General features: G+C 31.5%; 2 protein-coding genes across 2 annotated transcripts in view; one reads left to right on the top strand and one right to left on the bottom strand.

Moving 5' to 3' along the window:
• The window catches only part of LOC113393218 (peptidyl-prolyl cis-trans isomerase G-like), a 149292-nt gene that overhangs the window by 122360 nt on the left and 10404 nt on the right, over positions 1-16528 (top strand). The window lies entirely within an intron of this gene.
• On the bottom strand, positions 1254-12900 carry LOC113393216 (phosphoribosylformylglycinamidine synthase). Its single transcript, XM_026629996.2, has 23 exons — positions 12536-12900; positions 12099-12412; positions 11888-12024; positions 11691-11803; positions 11369-11622; positions 11150-11281; positions 10789-10917; positions 10197-10325; positions 9778-9852; positions 9512-9703; positions 9073-9246; positions 8849-8997; positions 8478-8681; positions 7785-7980; positions 7210-7339; positions 5305-5420; positions 4943-5211; positions 4369-4501; positions 3909-4010; positions 3473-3619; positions 3046-3262; positions 2215-2456; positions 1254-1821 (listed from the first exon to the last, which is right to left on the bottom strand). The coding sequence occupies exons 1-23, from the start codon at positions 12811-12813 to the stop codon at positions 1637-1639; spliced, it is 4017 nt and encodes a 1338-aa protein (XP_026485781.2). The 5' UTR covers positions 12814-12900; the 3' UTR covers positions 1254-1636.

Genomic DNA, 16528 nt, shown 5'->3' with positions numbered 1-16528 from the left:
TGACTTTGCACAACAACCTTCAAAACCCTTTCATTAAGGTAGGAGGAAATGAATTTCAATGCAGGGCCCTTGATTCCATAATATTTAAGTTTTTCTAGAAGAATATTATGCCTAACGCAATCGAAAGCTTTTGATAAGTCACAAAAAACTTCAATAGAATTTTGTGACTTCTCCCACGCATCATAAATGTGCTCAACAAATGCTATACCCGCATCAGTAGTCGAGCGACCTTTAGTAAAACCGAACTGTTGAGAATGCAATAGCTTATTCGAGTTAAAGTATAACAACAATTGATTAGGCATGATTTTTTCAAAAATTTTACTTAATACTGGCAAAATAGAGATCGGTCTATAATTGTGTGGGTCATTTTTATCACCGACTTAAATAATGGGATTAGTTTACTTAATTTTAATAGATCTGGAAAAATATTAAATTGTATACATTTATTAAAGATGATAGCTAAACAAGGAGCCAAGTCGACAATTACGTTGTTAATAATTGTAACTGATAGATCCCATAGATCGCTGGTTTTTTTAAGACTTAATGTTTTAAAATTTTTTAATACATCATACGGAGTTATACTCTCAAATAACCTGCTAATCTTGGTTTTTTTTTAAGAAATATATAGAAATAAGAAAAGAAATAATGAGAGTTTGAAGAATACCTACATGTTTACAAAAGGCTTGAGCCCTAATTAAATTATATTTTGTTATAATTTACTGAGGCCCACTAGTCTTTAAGCAGTTTGTCCATAATCCTAAATGACATTTCAAGAATCAATTCATAATAATTATATTAAAAACTTTTTTTTTATATATTTTTAATTCAGAAACTTAGAATACTGTTCTGGTGTATCACATGTGTTATATTCAGTTTCATAAATATTAAACTGTACCAATGTCTATGAGCATTATGATTTGTCAATCCAACTTTTACATCATTTATGTTTCCTATCCATTGACCATTATACAGAAGAATATTATATATATTTCCTCTAAATATAGCTATATAAGAGTTCAATCAGCTGTTCTGTGAATGACTGGTCTTGAAGACTCACAATGTTTGTTTTGTCCTGCTTATGGATGCTTCATTTTAAACAATTTAATTGCCTGTATTTCCATGTGTATTTTTAAAAACAATAATAAATTTATAGTTATTTACAAAACAGGATTGAATAAAAAAAGAGATAAAGGAGTTAAATTTTAAAGAAAAAGAAAAATGAAATGTATAATATTTTATTAAAAGTAAACATATAATTTTAATGTATTTTATTTATTTTAAATGTTTAATAAAATTTTCCTTATAATCTAATAAAAAACAGTAAAAATGTGTACATTAAAATATATACTATATCAAAAAATATATCCATATAGTTTATCACCTTACATTTCAACAGGTCCAAGATCAAGTTCAAGAGGCACTTGAAATTAACACATAAATATAAAACGCACTTTTGCTACATAAAAGTAAAGTACAAACATAATCAAAATCTTGTATTCGAGACAATTTAAGAATGGAATGGAATGTTTGTATTATAAAATATTTCTAAAATGTTCATACATACATTTTTCTGAGAAAAATCTATGTGTTATCAAAGGAATGAAACATCCATTAAAATAATAATATAATCTTGAATTTAATGTTGAGATGCCCAAGTATATGCATTCTGGAAAAGTCGTAACCAAGGCGAGGCCTGGCTGTGGACGTCGGCGGCGGCGGGAGGCGGGGGAGCAGCGCACTGCCAGCGCAGCACGCAGCGCTCGGGGTGCGGCATCATAGCCAGGTGGCGCCCGTCGGGAGACCTCACGCCCGCTAATCCATCTGTCGACATAAACAGTCAATTTTTGTATTTTTTACACACCTTTTTCAAATACTTCAATAGCTTCACATGGAATTGCTGCTATTCTTTTAAACTAAAGGTACTCACAAAGTCAATTTTAACATAGTTTAAATGCTATAATATTGACTTCAAACTTTCTAAGTTTACATAATTCTTATGTTATTATAATAATTGGGTACCGGTGAGTTGATCTCATGATGGATCAAGGAAGCAAACAGAAATTCTTCATTGGCTACTTTAAAAAGTTGGAGCGGATTGAGTTAATTTTTACGATTCCTATACATTAAACTGACAAGTGTATGTTTCTGTTCAAATTTTTTCTCTTTATATAATATTATTCTTAAGAGCATAATATGTATTAAGCGTTTACGTACCAGGGCTACCATTAGGATTCATGGGGTAAATCTCAGTGGGAGACCCGTTGTCGTCCACATACTGCACGGCTACTTGTTTATTGGCTCGGAGCTTGTCGAGTATCAGCTGGTCGGGCACCGTGAACCGTCCCTCGCCGTGCGCGACCCACACTCCGAGGACACTGCCGCCCATACCGCGGAACCAAACGTCTTCCTCGGATACTCTTTCGTTGATCTTTACGGCGCTCCAACGGCATTCGAATCTATAATAGTACAGTTAAATATTACCATATTTCAGAATTTTACACTTTATTAGTAAGTAATACAATAATTAACAGTTTGTTCAAATCACCAAAAGTACTAAAGTATAGATACAAATAAACGACGTTTGACATTGAATTGAAGTGACATAATTGGGCGAATGTTTGAATAAGCTAAGCTAAGCTATTAACAATGGATTTGTGGAAAATATTGCGCTTTCAATGACGACGAAGCTGTTCTCAGAAATTAAAATTTTGGGAGTAAAATTAAAGTGGACATAAGTAGTTAAGTCAAATAGTGCTGTAATGTAAATAGAGATATATTAATCAATAATTATTACTGGTAAACAATATAGCAGAGCTATTAGCAAATCGCATGGAATATACAATAAAATAGTATTTTATGATAATCTGAGAATTAAAAATGATAGAATTAAACAAGTCGTTCATATTCACAATAATTTCTTAAGCCAACCTAAAAAATAAGTCAAATAAACTCAAGCAAGACGATATTAAATAACAGCCTCACAAGATACAAATAATTTCTGAAATTAATTAATAACTCAAAGTTTACATAATTTTAGCTACATACCTCTCAGACAAGTTGTGATCAAGGAATATCTGAGTTTTGTTGCCTGGATTTTTACTATCATCAGTGTCTATCCATCCCAGAAGCGCCATTAGCTGGCAACCGTTACATACTCCGAGTGAAAAAGTATTGTTTCTACTTTTGAAGTTTGCAAACTGTGCACTTAGAGATTCCGAGAAAAGAATACCAGCAGCCCAGCCCTTTGCCGATCCCAGAGTATCTGAAATATGAAATAATTATTATACAATTACTGAAATACTTATCTTAGTCAATGATAATATTTTGAGTTCCAACCTTGATGATTTATTTGATATTGAGAATCGTTTTAAACATTAAAAATTATAACGATAATATTTGTGAACAGATAAATTGCAACTTCATAAACCGAAAGCTTAATGAATAATAATTTCATGTTTTAAAGTGAACTCACCGGCATAGCTGAAGCCTCCAGGAAAAACTAATCCCTGGAAAGCATCTAATGTAATTTTCTTGGATTGCAAATCACTCATTGTCACATCAAACACGTCGAAATTGGCCATCATCAGAGAGGCAATCATTTCACGATCGCCGTTTATACCTAAATTCATATAAATTAAATATTTATTTATTAGATTGGGTAGCGATTTTTACATTTGTCATTCTTACATAAATACACAATTAGGTATATACATCCATAGATTATGTAAAATCATTTAAAAGCAAACACTACATGTTAATTAAACTATTAATTACAATTGGTTGCTACAACAACAAAAGTGAAAAAAAGAAAAAAAACGAAAAACGAGCAAAAGAGAAAAAAAACAAAATATTAATATAACACTTCATTACAATACTTTTTGAAATAAATGTTATGCAAAATGTTTTACCTTCTTCGCGTAACACAGCTACTTTGACGCTCCTTGTCTTTATTAAGGCCGCTGAAGGGTCAAACGAAACGTTATATTTTACACCCTTACGAGTTGCGAGCCCTACGAGAAACAAAAAATTAGTTAAATGAGTTATGCTGCTGGGTTAAATCTTTCTCTTCTTCTCAGGAAAAGCATTGGCGTAGGCAGGTATTTGTGTATATATAATAGGGTGGGACTCGGAGGGACGACGCTCCTACAAATGTAAGCTACGAGAAAATTATGGTTTACTAGTCTTTTTCTTCCCAACATAAAGGTAAACTTAGAGGCCGCGCCCACCCATCCCACGACCTAACTACACCATTTGAGGATTGGATTAAATCTATCAAACAGAAAATTACTGAAACAAGTGATATAAATTGCATTTAGGTGGAGATATATAAATTATAATTCTAAAACATATATTTTATCTGTACCATACCTGTCCATTCTTGTTGGATACAGCTTGAATTAGCCTGTAAGCACTCTAGTTGATAGCTGGTTTCCTCCCACATTCTGTATATATTTATTAATTTGGTATCCAATACCACATGACCATTAACTTTCACATTAATCTGTAAAAAATAATAATCATTTATTACACATAAAGCCTGCAAAACCTTTTTATATTTATATATGTAATTCTTTTAGTCATGACTTAAAGTCACCGAACTGCTCCTAAACGGATGGACCGATTTTGATTATTTATTTTGTGTTTAATTGGTTCTTGGTTGGTTTAGATTGGCCTAGTAGATGCGATCGAATTCCTGGAATAAATTAAAATTCTAGGAAAATCCATAAGATTTTTTTCGGCCTCTGTCTAGGAAATATCATAGCGATCAGTTGAACAGTAAAGAAATAATAGCGAGTTACAATAAAGTAATTAATATCTTAAATTCTCATACAACAACACCTACATACCAATTGCCAAGGTTAATGGTAATCATTCAAACAGTGTCCAAATCTTTTAATCTCAACTAGATATACATTATTTACATATATAAGATAAGGCTTACCGTAGAGTCCATTCCATACTTTCCAGTTTTACCAATTACTTTGGAATAAACACCCTGCTTTTTATATTCTGTTAAGACGTAACCCACGTGATTCTGAGCTACTTCAATGACAATTCCAAGTTCTTCATTGAATAGACCTTCAATTGCAGATACATTGTTTTCGACCAGTAAATCTAATTCCATTCCGCGGATACCACCTATACCCATTTCGAGTACCGTCGTTATAAAACCTCCTTCACTGATGTCGTGGCCAGAAATTAATATTTTTTCTAGAAAAGAAAACGTTATAACATTGAATACTTAGGTTAAACAATTTAACTGAGTAAATATTAATTACAATAAAGCTCTTTTTATTTCTTTACCTTTGAGCAATTTTTGAGTGACCTTGAATAGGGCTTTGAGTATTTCAGGATTATCTAAATCTGGTGGGTTTTCACCGAGCTGTTTATAACATTGAGCCAAAGATGAGCCTCCAAGTCTGTAAAATAAATGACACACAATATAATTTTTTTATTAATAATTGATAATACCGTTTCAAAATAAATAGAATTGTAGACATATCAATTTACTTAATACTCAAAGGCTACAGTTCAAAATGAGATATTACCAATGAAATTTAAAATGAAATGCCTTTTTATTCGACCCACATCAACATAATTATCAACCCATTCCAGTAAATTACATTGTTGGGAAATAAATCAAAAATTTAGTAGGGGTATTTCCATAATATATTTTTAAATTATTAATACTTATCTACTTTATTTTTTCTTTTACTAGAACCGTGAGAGCATTACAGATAGACAAAATGTTAATATAGATATAAAACTAATGAAGTATATCATATTACTTGTCTATCGAATGACTCATTTAAGTCATATGAATTGATAATTGATAAAGAAATACACTGTTGAATTACATATACCACTACCACATGTATTTAATAAAAAACAATAAAGAGCCGAGATGGCCCAGTTGTTAGAATGCGTGCAACTTAACCGATGATTTCGGGTTCAAACCCAGGCAGGCACCACTGAATTTTCATGTGTTTAATTTGTGTTTATAGTTCATCTCGTGCTTGGCGGTGAAGGAAAACATCGTGAGGAAACCTGCATGTGTCTAATTTCAACGAAATTCTGCCACATGTGTATTCCACCAACCCGCATTGGAGCAGCGTAGTGGAATATGCTCCAAACCTCCTCAAAGGAAGAGGAGGCCTTAGCCCAGCAGTGGGAAATTTACAGGCTGCTAATGTGAATAAAGAATATACTTGTATACATTTTATGTAAGTAAAGAAGAATTATAAATGGCGGCCGATCTCATGTCGATTCTCTTGCGTCACATCACAGTATTTGCATCTAGGATGCACACATTAGTAAGACAACATTGTTTTTTAATATATTGTTAAGAATTTATATAATATTAAAAATGACACAATATGAAACAATAATACACTTATTATATTAAGAATATATCATATTATAATCAAATTATTGTATCAGAATGAAAAAATATAAATTGGTTTAAGTACCATTAGTCTATTAAATGAGTACTTTCCGTCTTTGATAAATCTTTTCTTATTTTTTGGCACATGTTATATCTGTTACTGGGGCTGAACTTATGTACTACTCTTACATTTTTTATGCCAATAACAAATCAATTTTTATACATTATTAAAACAATGTACAACCAATCAATCTATTAGTAAAATGTTTTAAGTCGAGCATTTTAAAGTACTGAAATATTGAAACAATGAATAATCTCTCCTACAATTAAAATGTTATCTCACATTAAAAGTAAGGTTATCGTTATATTTATCCACATAAAATTTATAAAGAACATGAATTCTTATCTTCTCAATAGACTGAATTTGAAGTGGGTGGAATTGCGAAAAGAAAATCTTATATAATAAGATTTCATATTTGTACCTCCTCTGAAATGCACTGTATCGTTTTATGTATATTCATTTAGTATTTTTTTAAGTGAGGCGTTACGAAAAAAACGTCCTTGTTTTTTTCTGAAGTCTATATCTTAGTTTTAAATATTGGTAGACGGCCTCCCGATGTCATGCAATGCATCCCCTACCTTGGCAACTAAAATGTGATGTCCCTTGTGTCTATAATTACACCAGCTCACTCACCCATACAACCGGAACACAATACTAAATATTGCTGTTTAGCGGTAGAATATGTGATGTGTAGGTGATACCTACCGAGACAGGGTTGCACAAAGCTCAACTACTAAATAGGGTTATTAAGGTATGAAATTACCTATATTTTCCAGCAGCGACCGGTACATGTATAAGAGCCGAACCTTCTGTCAGCAAAGCGGGTTCCACCTTCACTGTAATATCAGGGCACGGCGCGTACGTGGATACAACTAGCGTTCCCGGTGATTGGACTATAAAAAACATTCAATAAATCGTTATAAATTATTAGTGTTGTTGTTGTTGGCTGGTTTATTTTTTGCACAGATGATAGGAATTACGATTCAACGACATGGCCACTACAGTACAGTATATTTTTTTATTCTCATTTTAAGAGCTGAGTGGTGACTTTGTTGCTCTGGCAGGTTACACAAATATTGTTATTTAGACATAGATTATAATTGTATTATCTATTTTCGCTTATTTATATTATTTTACCTATATTATACACAGTTTTAGATAACTATGAAGTAGGATTATATATATATATATATATTAATGAATGAAAATACCGTTATTTTCTTGACTACACCTTAAATATTTACGGTTTTAATTTTATCTGACGATTTTTAGTTACAATTCTACAGCAATGTCAAAAATATGGTATAAAAACAATCCCGAAAGGCCAGGATCGCTCACCCGTGGTGCCGTGCACGCCGGCGCACATGGACAGCGAGTCCTTCCCGCCGTCGACGGCCACGCCCAGGCGGCGCATGGCGGCGCACAGCGCGTCGCACGCCAGCACCAGCGACGCGCCCTCCGCGCCCGTCTTGCCCGCCCACATCCAGTTGCCGGAGCACTTCACGTCCTCCAGCTCCGATACTCCCGCGAACACCTGCGCCACCACCCCGCGTATACTACTCCAGCCCCGAGAGCACGGGAGCCAAATGAGCGACGCTTTAAATCGAATTGACGAGATATTGGTCGCTTGAATAATCTTTGATACTTTTTATTAATTTTCGAAAAATGGCGTTTTTACCGTCAAAGAAACTGTTATCGAAACTTTGGAAGAAAAATTAAAGTGGATATAAGTACATACTTAAGTGGAATAGTGTAGTATTATAATGTGCAATACATTTGAGGTTTAGTCAATCGCACGAAATTAATAAATCTATGGTTCATTTATCTTTATTCCTTTTTCGATTGGAGTAATTCAAAGGGCCCGTCAGAGGCTATTAGAGGTCTCCTTCGTTTAGACAAAGGAGCCGACTAAGGACAAAATCTTTCAATCTAAGAAATATAAACAAGTTCTGGGTCAGTGTCGCTTGTGACAGTTTTTTGATAGAAAACTTCCAGAAGTCGAGTTAATCTCTTATTTAGAAGACTACATACCAAGTTAGTGAGAGCCTCTCCGAGAGACATTCTAGCTCCAGCCGCGGGGTCTAAGAGACCTTTAATGTTTTGTGTGCCAATGGATGTGGCGGAGCCCACGAGGTCGTGGAAACCTAGTGCGATGATGGCGCAGTCTGCGAGGGGTGTATGAAGAGGTCCCACACATTGCTGCTGAGCCACCAGCCCTGTGACGCAGCGGTCCACCTGACGTGAACAAAAAATATTGTTAAGATATTATGACTCAGTTGGAAAATACATATATCGAAATGTTTTAGTATCTCAATTGGAATTGAAAAAATAAATGAATTTGATCGTTTGAACGATTGTAAAGTACATTAATCAAAATATGTACTTATGAATTGTTAACCTACCTTATTCGTTAAATATCTCTTGCTAGCGACATTGACAAGTCGCAATACGCGATTAAGAGCTTTTTCAATGGTTATATCTTCGGGTAACGATAGAGGAACTTTAGTTCTTTTGTCTTGTCTCAGATCAAATGTTTTTCTAGGCATATTTCCTAAAAAAAATATGAATATAATGTATATACAATAAAAAAAAATATTTACAATAAATAAAACCTAAAGAAATTTACCTAAAACAGCCTCCAAATGTAAATCGTAGGGTAACTTTGCCTTAATATCTGGTTTAAGTCTGTTTGATCTACTTAAATACACTTCATTGTAGCCATCCTCCACGAGGGTCATGTAACCGTCTCCAGTAACTTCCCCCACGAATGACACTGGACATCTTTCACGGCGACATATTTCTATGAACGTATGTAAACAAATCATATTATTTTAACACCATATATTCTCTTAACAAATTTTAGATGATTATGTATAATTTAAGTATTAGAAATCATTATTTAGACATTGCTGAGCTCTTTTGTTTTATATATTATTATTTTATATATATTTATATTTGAAGTTTTTTCTAGCAGTATGACCAAAACGATTAAATAAAATCTGAGACTTGGTATCCCATTTTACAGTACTAGCAGAAATTATTCATATAATATTTCTATAATCTACCTTCTAGAACATTCCTGTTTTCTTTGGAACACAATAAAGCATTATTTTCTTGATATTCGGCACCCCAAAGTTCCAATGTGGTAATTGTAGGGTCTCCGAGTTGAAACTCTTTAGTATACACCACTGCACCCTCAGGTTCCACCAATTCTTTTAATACATTGCCATTACCTCCAGCTCCTTGGTCATGAATGGCTATAGACAATAGAGTAAATTAGTTTATAAACAGACAATTAATTGAAGAGAGAAATATGAAAAATAATACTCACATTCAATAGGGTTTATATCAGCCTCTAAGCATCCTCTAACTACTCTATTGAGACGATTTCCCATTTCTGCATCACCTGTTTTTAAAAATTTATATAAATTGAAGTAAACTATATTAATACATATCATAGCTGCATCCCGCGGCTTCGCTCGCGTTTTAGCGGTTGGTGGTTAGCTTTTTGGGCATAAAAAGTAAGCCTATGTCCTTCCTCAGAGTTCAAGCTTGCTTTATACCAAATTCATCAAATTCGCTTTGGTAGTTTGGCCGTGAATGAGCAATAGACAGACAGGTGAAGTTACTTGCGCATTTATAATATCAGTATATATCTATACTGATATTATCTACCTATTGTACATTTTTTTCTAATAGTTGATGAAATACTACCATTATTCAATAAAATATCTCCATAATTATAGTTACCTCTCTGGACTGCTCCAAAATCAAGAGCATGGTCCCTAGAACCACCACCTTGTACGGCAACTGAGGAAGCAGCTCCACCACCTACACCTATACGGTAGACTGGACCACCAATTTTCACCAACAACATGCCTGAAATAACATAAATCATTGAAATAAAGTTATTTAACTTTAAACTTTGTTAAAACTTTGTTCTAGTTTAAGAAATTAAAAATACATTGAAAAATTTATTTATTTATTTTAAAGGGAAACCAGGGAAATCAACCTATTATAAAATAACAAATACATGCAAAATAATTGGATCCACATGGATCAAATTATTCTGTACAACAAGTACTCATTATATCATTAAATGAAAAGGTACCATATAAGTACAAATAACTCAATTAATAGCATTGAATTATAATAACCCAAATAAAGTTATAATTAGTCATAATTGTAATTTATATATATATAATAATATAATAATTAATCATTGTAATCAAGAAATATAATAGGGTAGAATTAGTATTAAATTAATATTGGTGGCTAAACATGAAATAAAAAGTTATTACAGATAAATATTAGACTTTTATGTGATAATTATACTATGTACCTTTACTAGGCTTCTCTTTTTTAATCATTAAATGTGGCATATAACCTATACCTCCGCTGAACATAATAGGTTTGACAAATTCTTCTCTCACATTGTCACCATTTTTCAAACCATATGATTGTACAAATCCTGAAAAAAATAAGTTTTTATTGATTAAGACTTTATAATTTTTTACTCTAGCTACAAAAGTCTTTAAGTTACTTTTATAAGTAGTATCTGTTTCTTATGATAATGTCTAGTTGCCATCATAGTTTAAATTTTATAGCTTTGCCAGTGATGCTAAATTAACCTACTAAATATAGCAAAAAAAACAATATATTCACAAAAAAGTATATTCTTATGTTTAGATTTTTTTAAATACCACAAATGACAGGTTCTCCAAATTTATTTCCATAGTCCGAAGCTCCATTACTTGCATCAATGATAATTTGTAGAGGACTTGCAAAGTTATTTGGATATTTCCATTCCTTTTCTTCCCATGGCAAATCATATCCTGTTCCAACCAAAATAAAATTGTTTTATATTTTTTAATTCCCATAAGTGATAATTTTAAAAATATTTTTAAGTACACAAAATTAACCTGGAATTAATAAATTGCCAACACTGTATCCAGCAGTTCCAGCAACAGTATGACCACCACGACCAACTCCTTGTACATCCCTAATACGCCCTCCTGTTCCAGTTGTTGCTCCACTAAATGGTGCCACAGCTGTGGGCATGTTATGAGTCTCCGCAGTAAATATTATGTCAGACTCAATGATTTCCTCAATGACTTGAGAAGGAAATTTCACATCGATAGGCTTTAATTTTGTGTGTACAAAACCATTGATAGCACTGTAAGTAAGTTTTATATTAATTTGTTGTAAAAAAAATATTATGTTTCTTTAAAGTTGAATGCTAACCTGCTGTTGTCACCAAATTTAATCACATTATTTTTGTTTGATGTTTCTTGTGTTGATGCAACCATATCAATTAAAGATTCGTTTATTTCTTTACCATCTAAAATTATCTTGCCCTAAAAATATTAAATTTAAAATAGATATATAGATAAATATTTACATTCTATGTTTATAATTTTTTAAACATGGTTTTTTAATACCTTGAAGAACCAATGACGAGAGTGTTCACTATTGCTTTGTGCTAGATCAAATAGTTCAACACTTGTAGGATCTCTCTTTAATTTATTAACAAACAAGTCCATATAAAACTCCATATCCCACTCATCAAAAGCCAGTCCTAAAAGTAAAATAGAATGAATAAATAAATATAGACTTTATGGATTTATATTTAAACTTCCCCTATGCGCTTACCTAATTTGTTATTAACTTTCTTCATAGCTGCCATACCTTCGGCCTGTAATGGCACTACAAACCATGGCTCTAAGTCCTTCGGTAGACCTTCATTGAAGCTTTGTCGAGGCAAATTTTCTGTTGTATATATACATTGTGTCATTCTATCATGAATAGGGGCTGCCAACCCTTCAAATAATTCTCTACTAACATTTTTGGATTGTTTAAAAGTAATGAGATACCTAGTGGAAACTTCAAGGCGCACAACATCATGAAGACCAACACTATTACAAATCTGAACAGAATTACTGGAATCAGCTGTTGAAAAATTGAACCTGAAATGTTTAAAAAATAAAATAGTTGAAAAGGCAACTAAGGTAACTTTCAGGCAGGCAGTTAATACTCATAATAACACAATTATTATTATTTTCAATTTTCCCTGAATTATTTCGACTTACCTTGGTCCAATCTCAATTATGATCTGGTTGTCACCTACAAATTTATAGACAGATTCATTCTTCAATGCGTGTGGTTTGAGAGGAGAATTAAGGAGCCACTGTAATATTTTTATTTGGTTAATGTTAAGGTAATCACAACCTTCAGCAAGTTCCACATGGTAGCAGATTTCTGTTGACAGTTCTATCACGTCCGGATCAACTTGTTTTAATTTTGTAAGTATTTCTTTAGTTTTGTGTGCACTAAAGGCTTCACGTGTAAAAAATCTTAAAATACACATGGTCACTGTAATAACTTTTTAAATTACTAGTCCAGTCCATTCAATACACTGACAAGTAAAACTAAATCATATAATGGTATTTCATCAATGAATATCTTGCATCAATGTCAAAGATCAAGCTTTATCACTTGTTGACGCTAGACGAAAATAAGTAGATGCCATAATAACATTAGCTTACGCAACAAAAGCCACAAATTATTGTATGTTTAAAAAAAACTTTAAGTAAACATCATTTCATTTTAAATAGATTATATAGAAATGCACTTAAACTTAAGGGATTCTTAGGATGAGGGATTGGATAATTTGAATTGCATTTATTTATTTTTTGTTAGGCAGAGACTTCAGCACTAAATATTAACAAGTACAATTAATCATTTAAATTTAATCCGATGGCACTTTTTGCTTATTCTTATTACAATTATTTTACATTAAATTGTACATTATTTTATTTATAACGGTACGAGTCATACGTTTGACTTTATTTGAAAATTAAATAAGCTTAGATGTATATAGGAATCTAGAGTATAGCCTACATTGGTGACTTTTTAGGTATTATAAATACTTACGATCAATTTATTAATACGTATCTCATATATCAGAATCATAGTAGGTATAATGCGGCTACTAATCCAATTATTAAATACCTACCTAAATTAAGTAATGTTTAGTAAACATTGTTTACCTTATCTTTAACTAATAATACTTATGAATTTCCAAAATTCATGTTGGAAGTATGGAGGTAACATATATAGTACTTATTTATTCGTGTATTACATTAAAAAGCTTAAAAATTTAACATTCAACACCCACCCATGTTTAATGAAAATAAATCACGTTCGTCTGTTTTATGTCTGTACTCTGTAATGTATATAGTTAGTTAGCTAGTAGCTACGATGATGGCTATCTACAAATTTTGTATAAAAGTAGATAATAGATACAAAATATATGTATATCGGATAAAGTTCTGAAAATCCCTCATTTTTTCTCTGAAATTTCGTAACATACGTATTTTGACTCGCTGAGCACGACTGGAGCAAATTTAATTTTCATGGTCAAATCTAAGAAAAAATAAGGTATGTTTTTCACATTTATTCATATAAATAATCATATAGAAATTGCTTCCTACAACAGTTGTAAGCCATGAGAACTGAGAAGGTAGACATTTGTTTAATTTTTGCGAGTTTTTTTTCAGAAAAATGCGATATGATGCGCAAAGCCGGAGACTCATCAATGTCAATTCTCAATTGTCATTCTAGTGATATGTGCTTTTCGGAAATATCTTAAATTATTTTAATCTTAATTTATTTTTTTAATATTTCGTTACATGAGATTTAAATAGTCAAGAGCTTGTTTCTATTGCATCGAGCTAATAATTATTACTTTACTTAACAGCTCCTTGACAGCATTATAGTTAATTTGGTTCTGAAATAAAATAATAAATCAAATGTAAAAATAGTTTATTATGAATTTCGTGGTACCTTAAGTAGTGAAGTTTTTATTATGATAAATAAATGTAACAAAGGCACATAATAGTACCTATTATAGGATGATGTCCTACCGACTAATTTGACCCTTCTCAGTAGGTACTCACCGACCCTAATACACAACTGTGTGTACTATAATAAAAGTGTTCTTTATTTTCCACTATTAAAAAGTCTGATGAGATGACAATCTGAAAAAATAGACTCAACTGACAACTACAACCAACGAAAACCCAGCTATCTTTCATATTACTGACTGCTAGTACGGAGTTTTTTGACCGAGCAACTTGTGTAACATTTATTGCCTCACAAAGTTCTACATAGTTTATTATGATTATTTAACAATTTTATTTATAAAATTTAAAGAAAAAAATACTTGTATAAAAATACATTAAATTAGTAAAAATATTTAGGTAAACTCTTATACAAAGTTTGTTATTTTATGTTTATTTAGTCTGCATAATTAACACACGTTTATGATGCTTTATTAAATAACATTGAATAAAAATGTATTTATAAATATAAGGTGAATGAAAATATCGCTTTCTCGGCCCGGCTCTTTATAAATAATATAATTGCAAGTATCAATGAGCGAAGACCCCGTCTTCGTTCATCGATACTATATTCAAAAAATTATAATAAAATGGTATTTAAGAGTTCGCTCATGCTCTACGAGTACAACGTCTGGAAGATTCTTTACAATAAATGAAAAGTATACCTCACCGAAACAAAAAGTATCTACTACTTATGTTTTTAAAATTCATTAAATTGAAAAAATAACGCTTATTGTAATTACCCAACAGAAGTAATAAATAATGTCTTATTTCCTTTCATAAAAACTACTAGACTAGATGAGACCTACACAGGAATGAATATTTGTACATTCTATCTCTTTATCCAGTGATTTCCGAATTCAAAACGCAATTATATTTTCTAAGTAAGTAAGCTGGTTCTCCACTTGGATAAAAAATCTTAATCTATATCCACATATAGCCCAATAGTTGAAAATTTTACAGGCTCCAGTTCCACTAAATTTATAGGGCACTTTTAACAATGCTTTTAATTTAAAAAATATATATTAATTAGTAATTATTTATTAAAAGTAAAGTTCTAATATGTTTTTAAATGCTTATAAAATAATAATATAATTATTTCTATCATGTACATTAAAGTATCAGTAAAAAAAATAGTAAAATAAAAAATGGTAGGTGCCTAGGTGGACTCTTTATTAAAAGTTTTCGGTAGTTTATTGATGAAAATTTACAATTTTGGCAGACACTGATGGAACAAAGTTTAATCACTAGTCAGTAGTCACTACGTTATGGATGGAAGTCGACAGATGATTTTGTTGATTCTATGCTTGTAAGTAGTAACTTTAGTCGCTTTCCTTAATTTTTTTATCAAGAGTCAAGTATAAATTTCTTTGAAGATTCTTATGTGTAGTGTTTTTTAAAGTAAATAATTATAAAAAAATGATACTACACTGTAAACGACTATAATTTTTAGTAACTATTTGTTTTTCATATTAGCTTTACTTTTTAGTTTTTATAACTATAGATAATCATTGTACATCTACAGCATCTTTATTAAAGACTAGAAAATCAAAACAATTAAGTAACATCCATCGATAATTGTATCAATTTCATGAATACACAACTCTAAAAGAAATTTATTTGTTAATTAATTGCACAGTGTATTTACATGAGTTGTATGTATCACTCTCGAAATTAATTAATACCGTTTTTCTTTATTGGATAAATTAAGTAATGAATATGATTAAAACACCCAGTTCCAGCGTATCCAGAAGAGAGCTCAACTTTCCCGCCAATATATTTTTTTAATGTTGCCCGCTTTAAAATCGTAGTGACAACACACACTGATAATATATCTTTTAATAATACAGATAAACTTTACATACTAATATTATGCTATCCACTAAATATAACTCTAAAGTAGTTCAGCTTTATTTCTACCTAAAGGACGACCATTATACCTAAATTAAAGTCGTAACAACATAATTGGGAACTTGTACTGTGGGATGCACTAAAGATACACCATCAATTATCATTCAACAATTCATGTAATCTTGTTGCATAGCCTAATTTATAAATAGTGCTCGAAACATTAAAATTAATAACTTTTAAACGAGTCGCATGCGCTTGGGCTGTATTTGTCAAAAAAGGCATTCCAGCCTGTCCTTTAAAAAAAAAATTTACAACTCACCTAAATTTTCC

Source organism: Vanessa tameamea, chromosome 6 (assembly GCF_037043105.1).
Source record: "Vanessa tameamea isolate UH-Manoa-2023 chromosome 6, ilVanTame1 primary haplotype, whole genome shotgun sequence".
Taxonomy (NCBI): Eukaryota; Metazoa; Arthropoda; class Insecta; order Lepidoptera; family Nymphalidae; genus Vanessa; species Vanessa tameamea.
The sequence above is the reverse complement of the archived record's forward strand: the minus strand, read 5'-3'. Positions and strand labels throughout refer to the sequence as shown.

Coding starts and splice junctions, on each gene's coding strand:
- LOC113393216 (XM_026629996.2), bottom strand. CDS start 12,813: ATGTGTATTTTAAGATTTTTTACACGTGAAGCCTTTAGTGCACACAAA. Junction 11,623..11,690: donor AAATTTGGTGACAACAGCAG/GTTAGCATTCAA, acceptor ACTTACTTACAG/TGCTATCAATGGTTTTGTAC. Junction 3,263..3,472: donor TGGAGGCTTCAGCTATGCCG/GTGAGTTCACTT, acceptor TTCATATTTCAG/ATACTCTGGGATCGGCAAAG.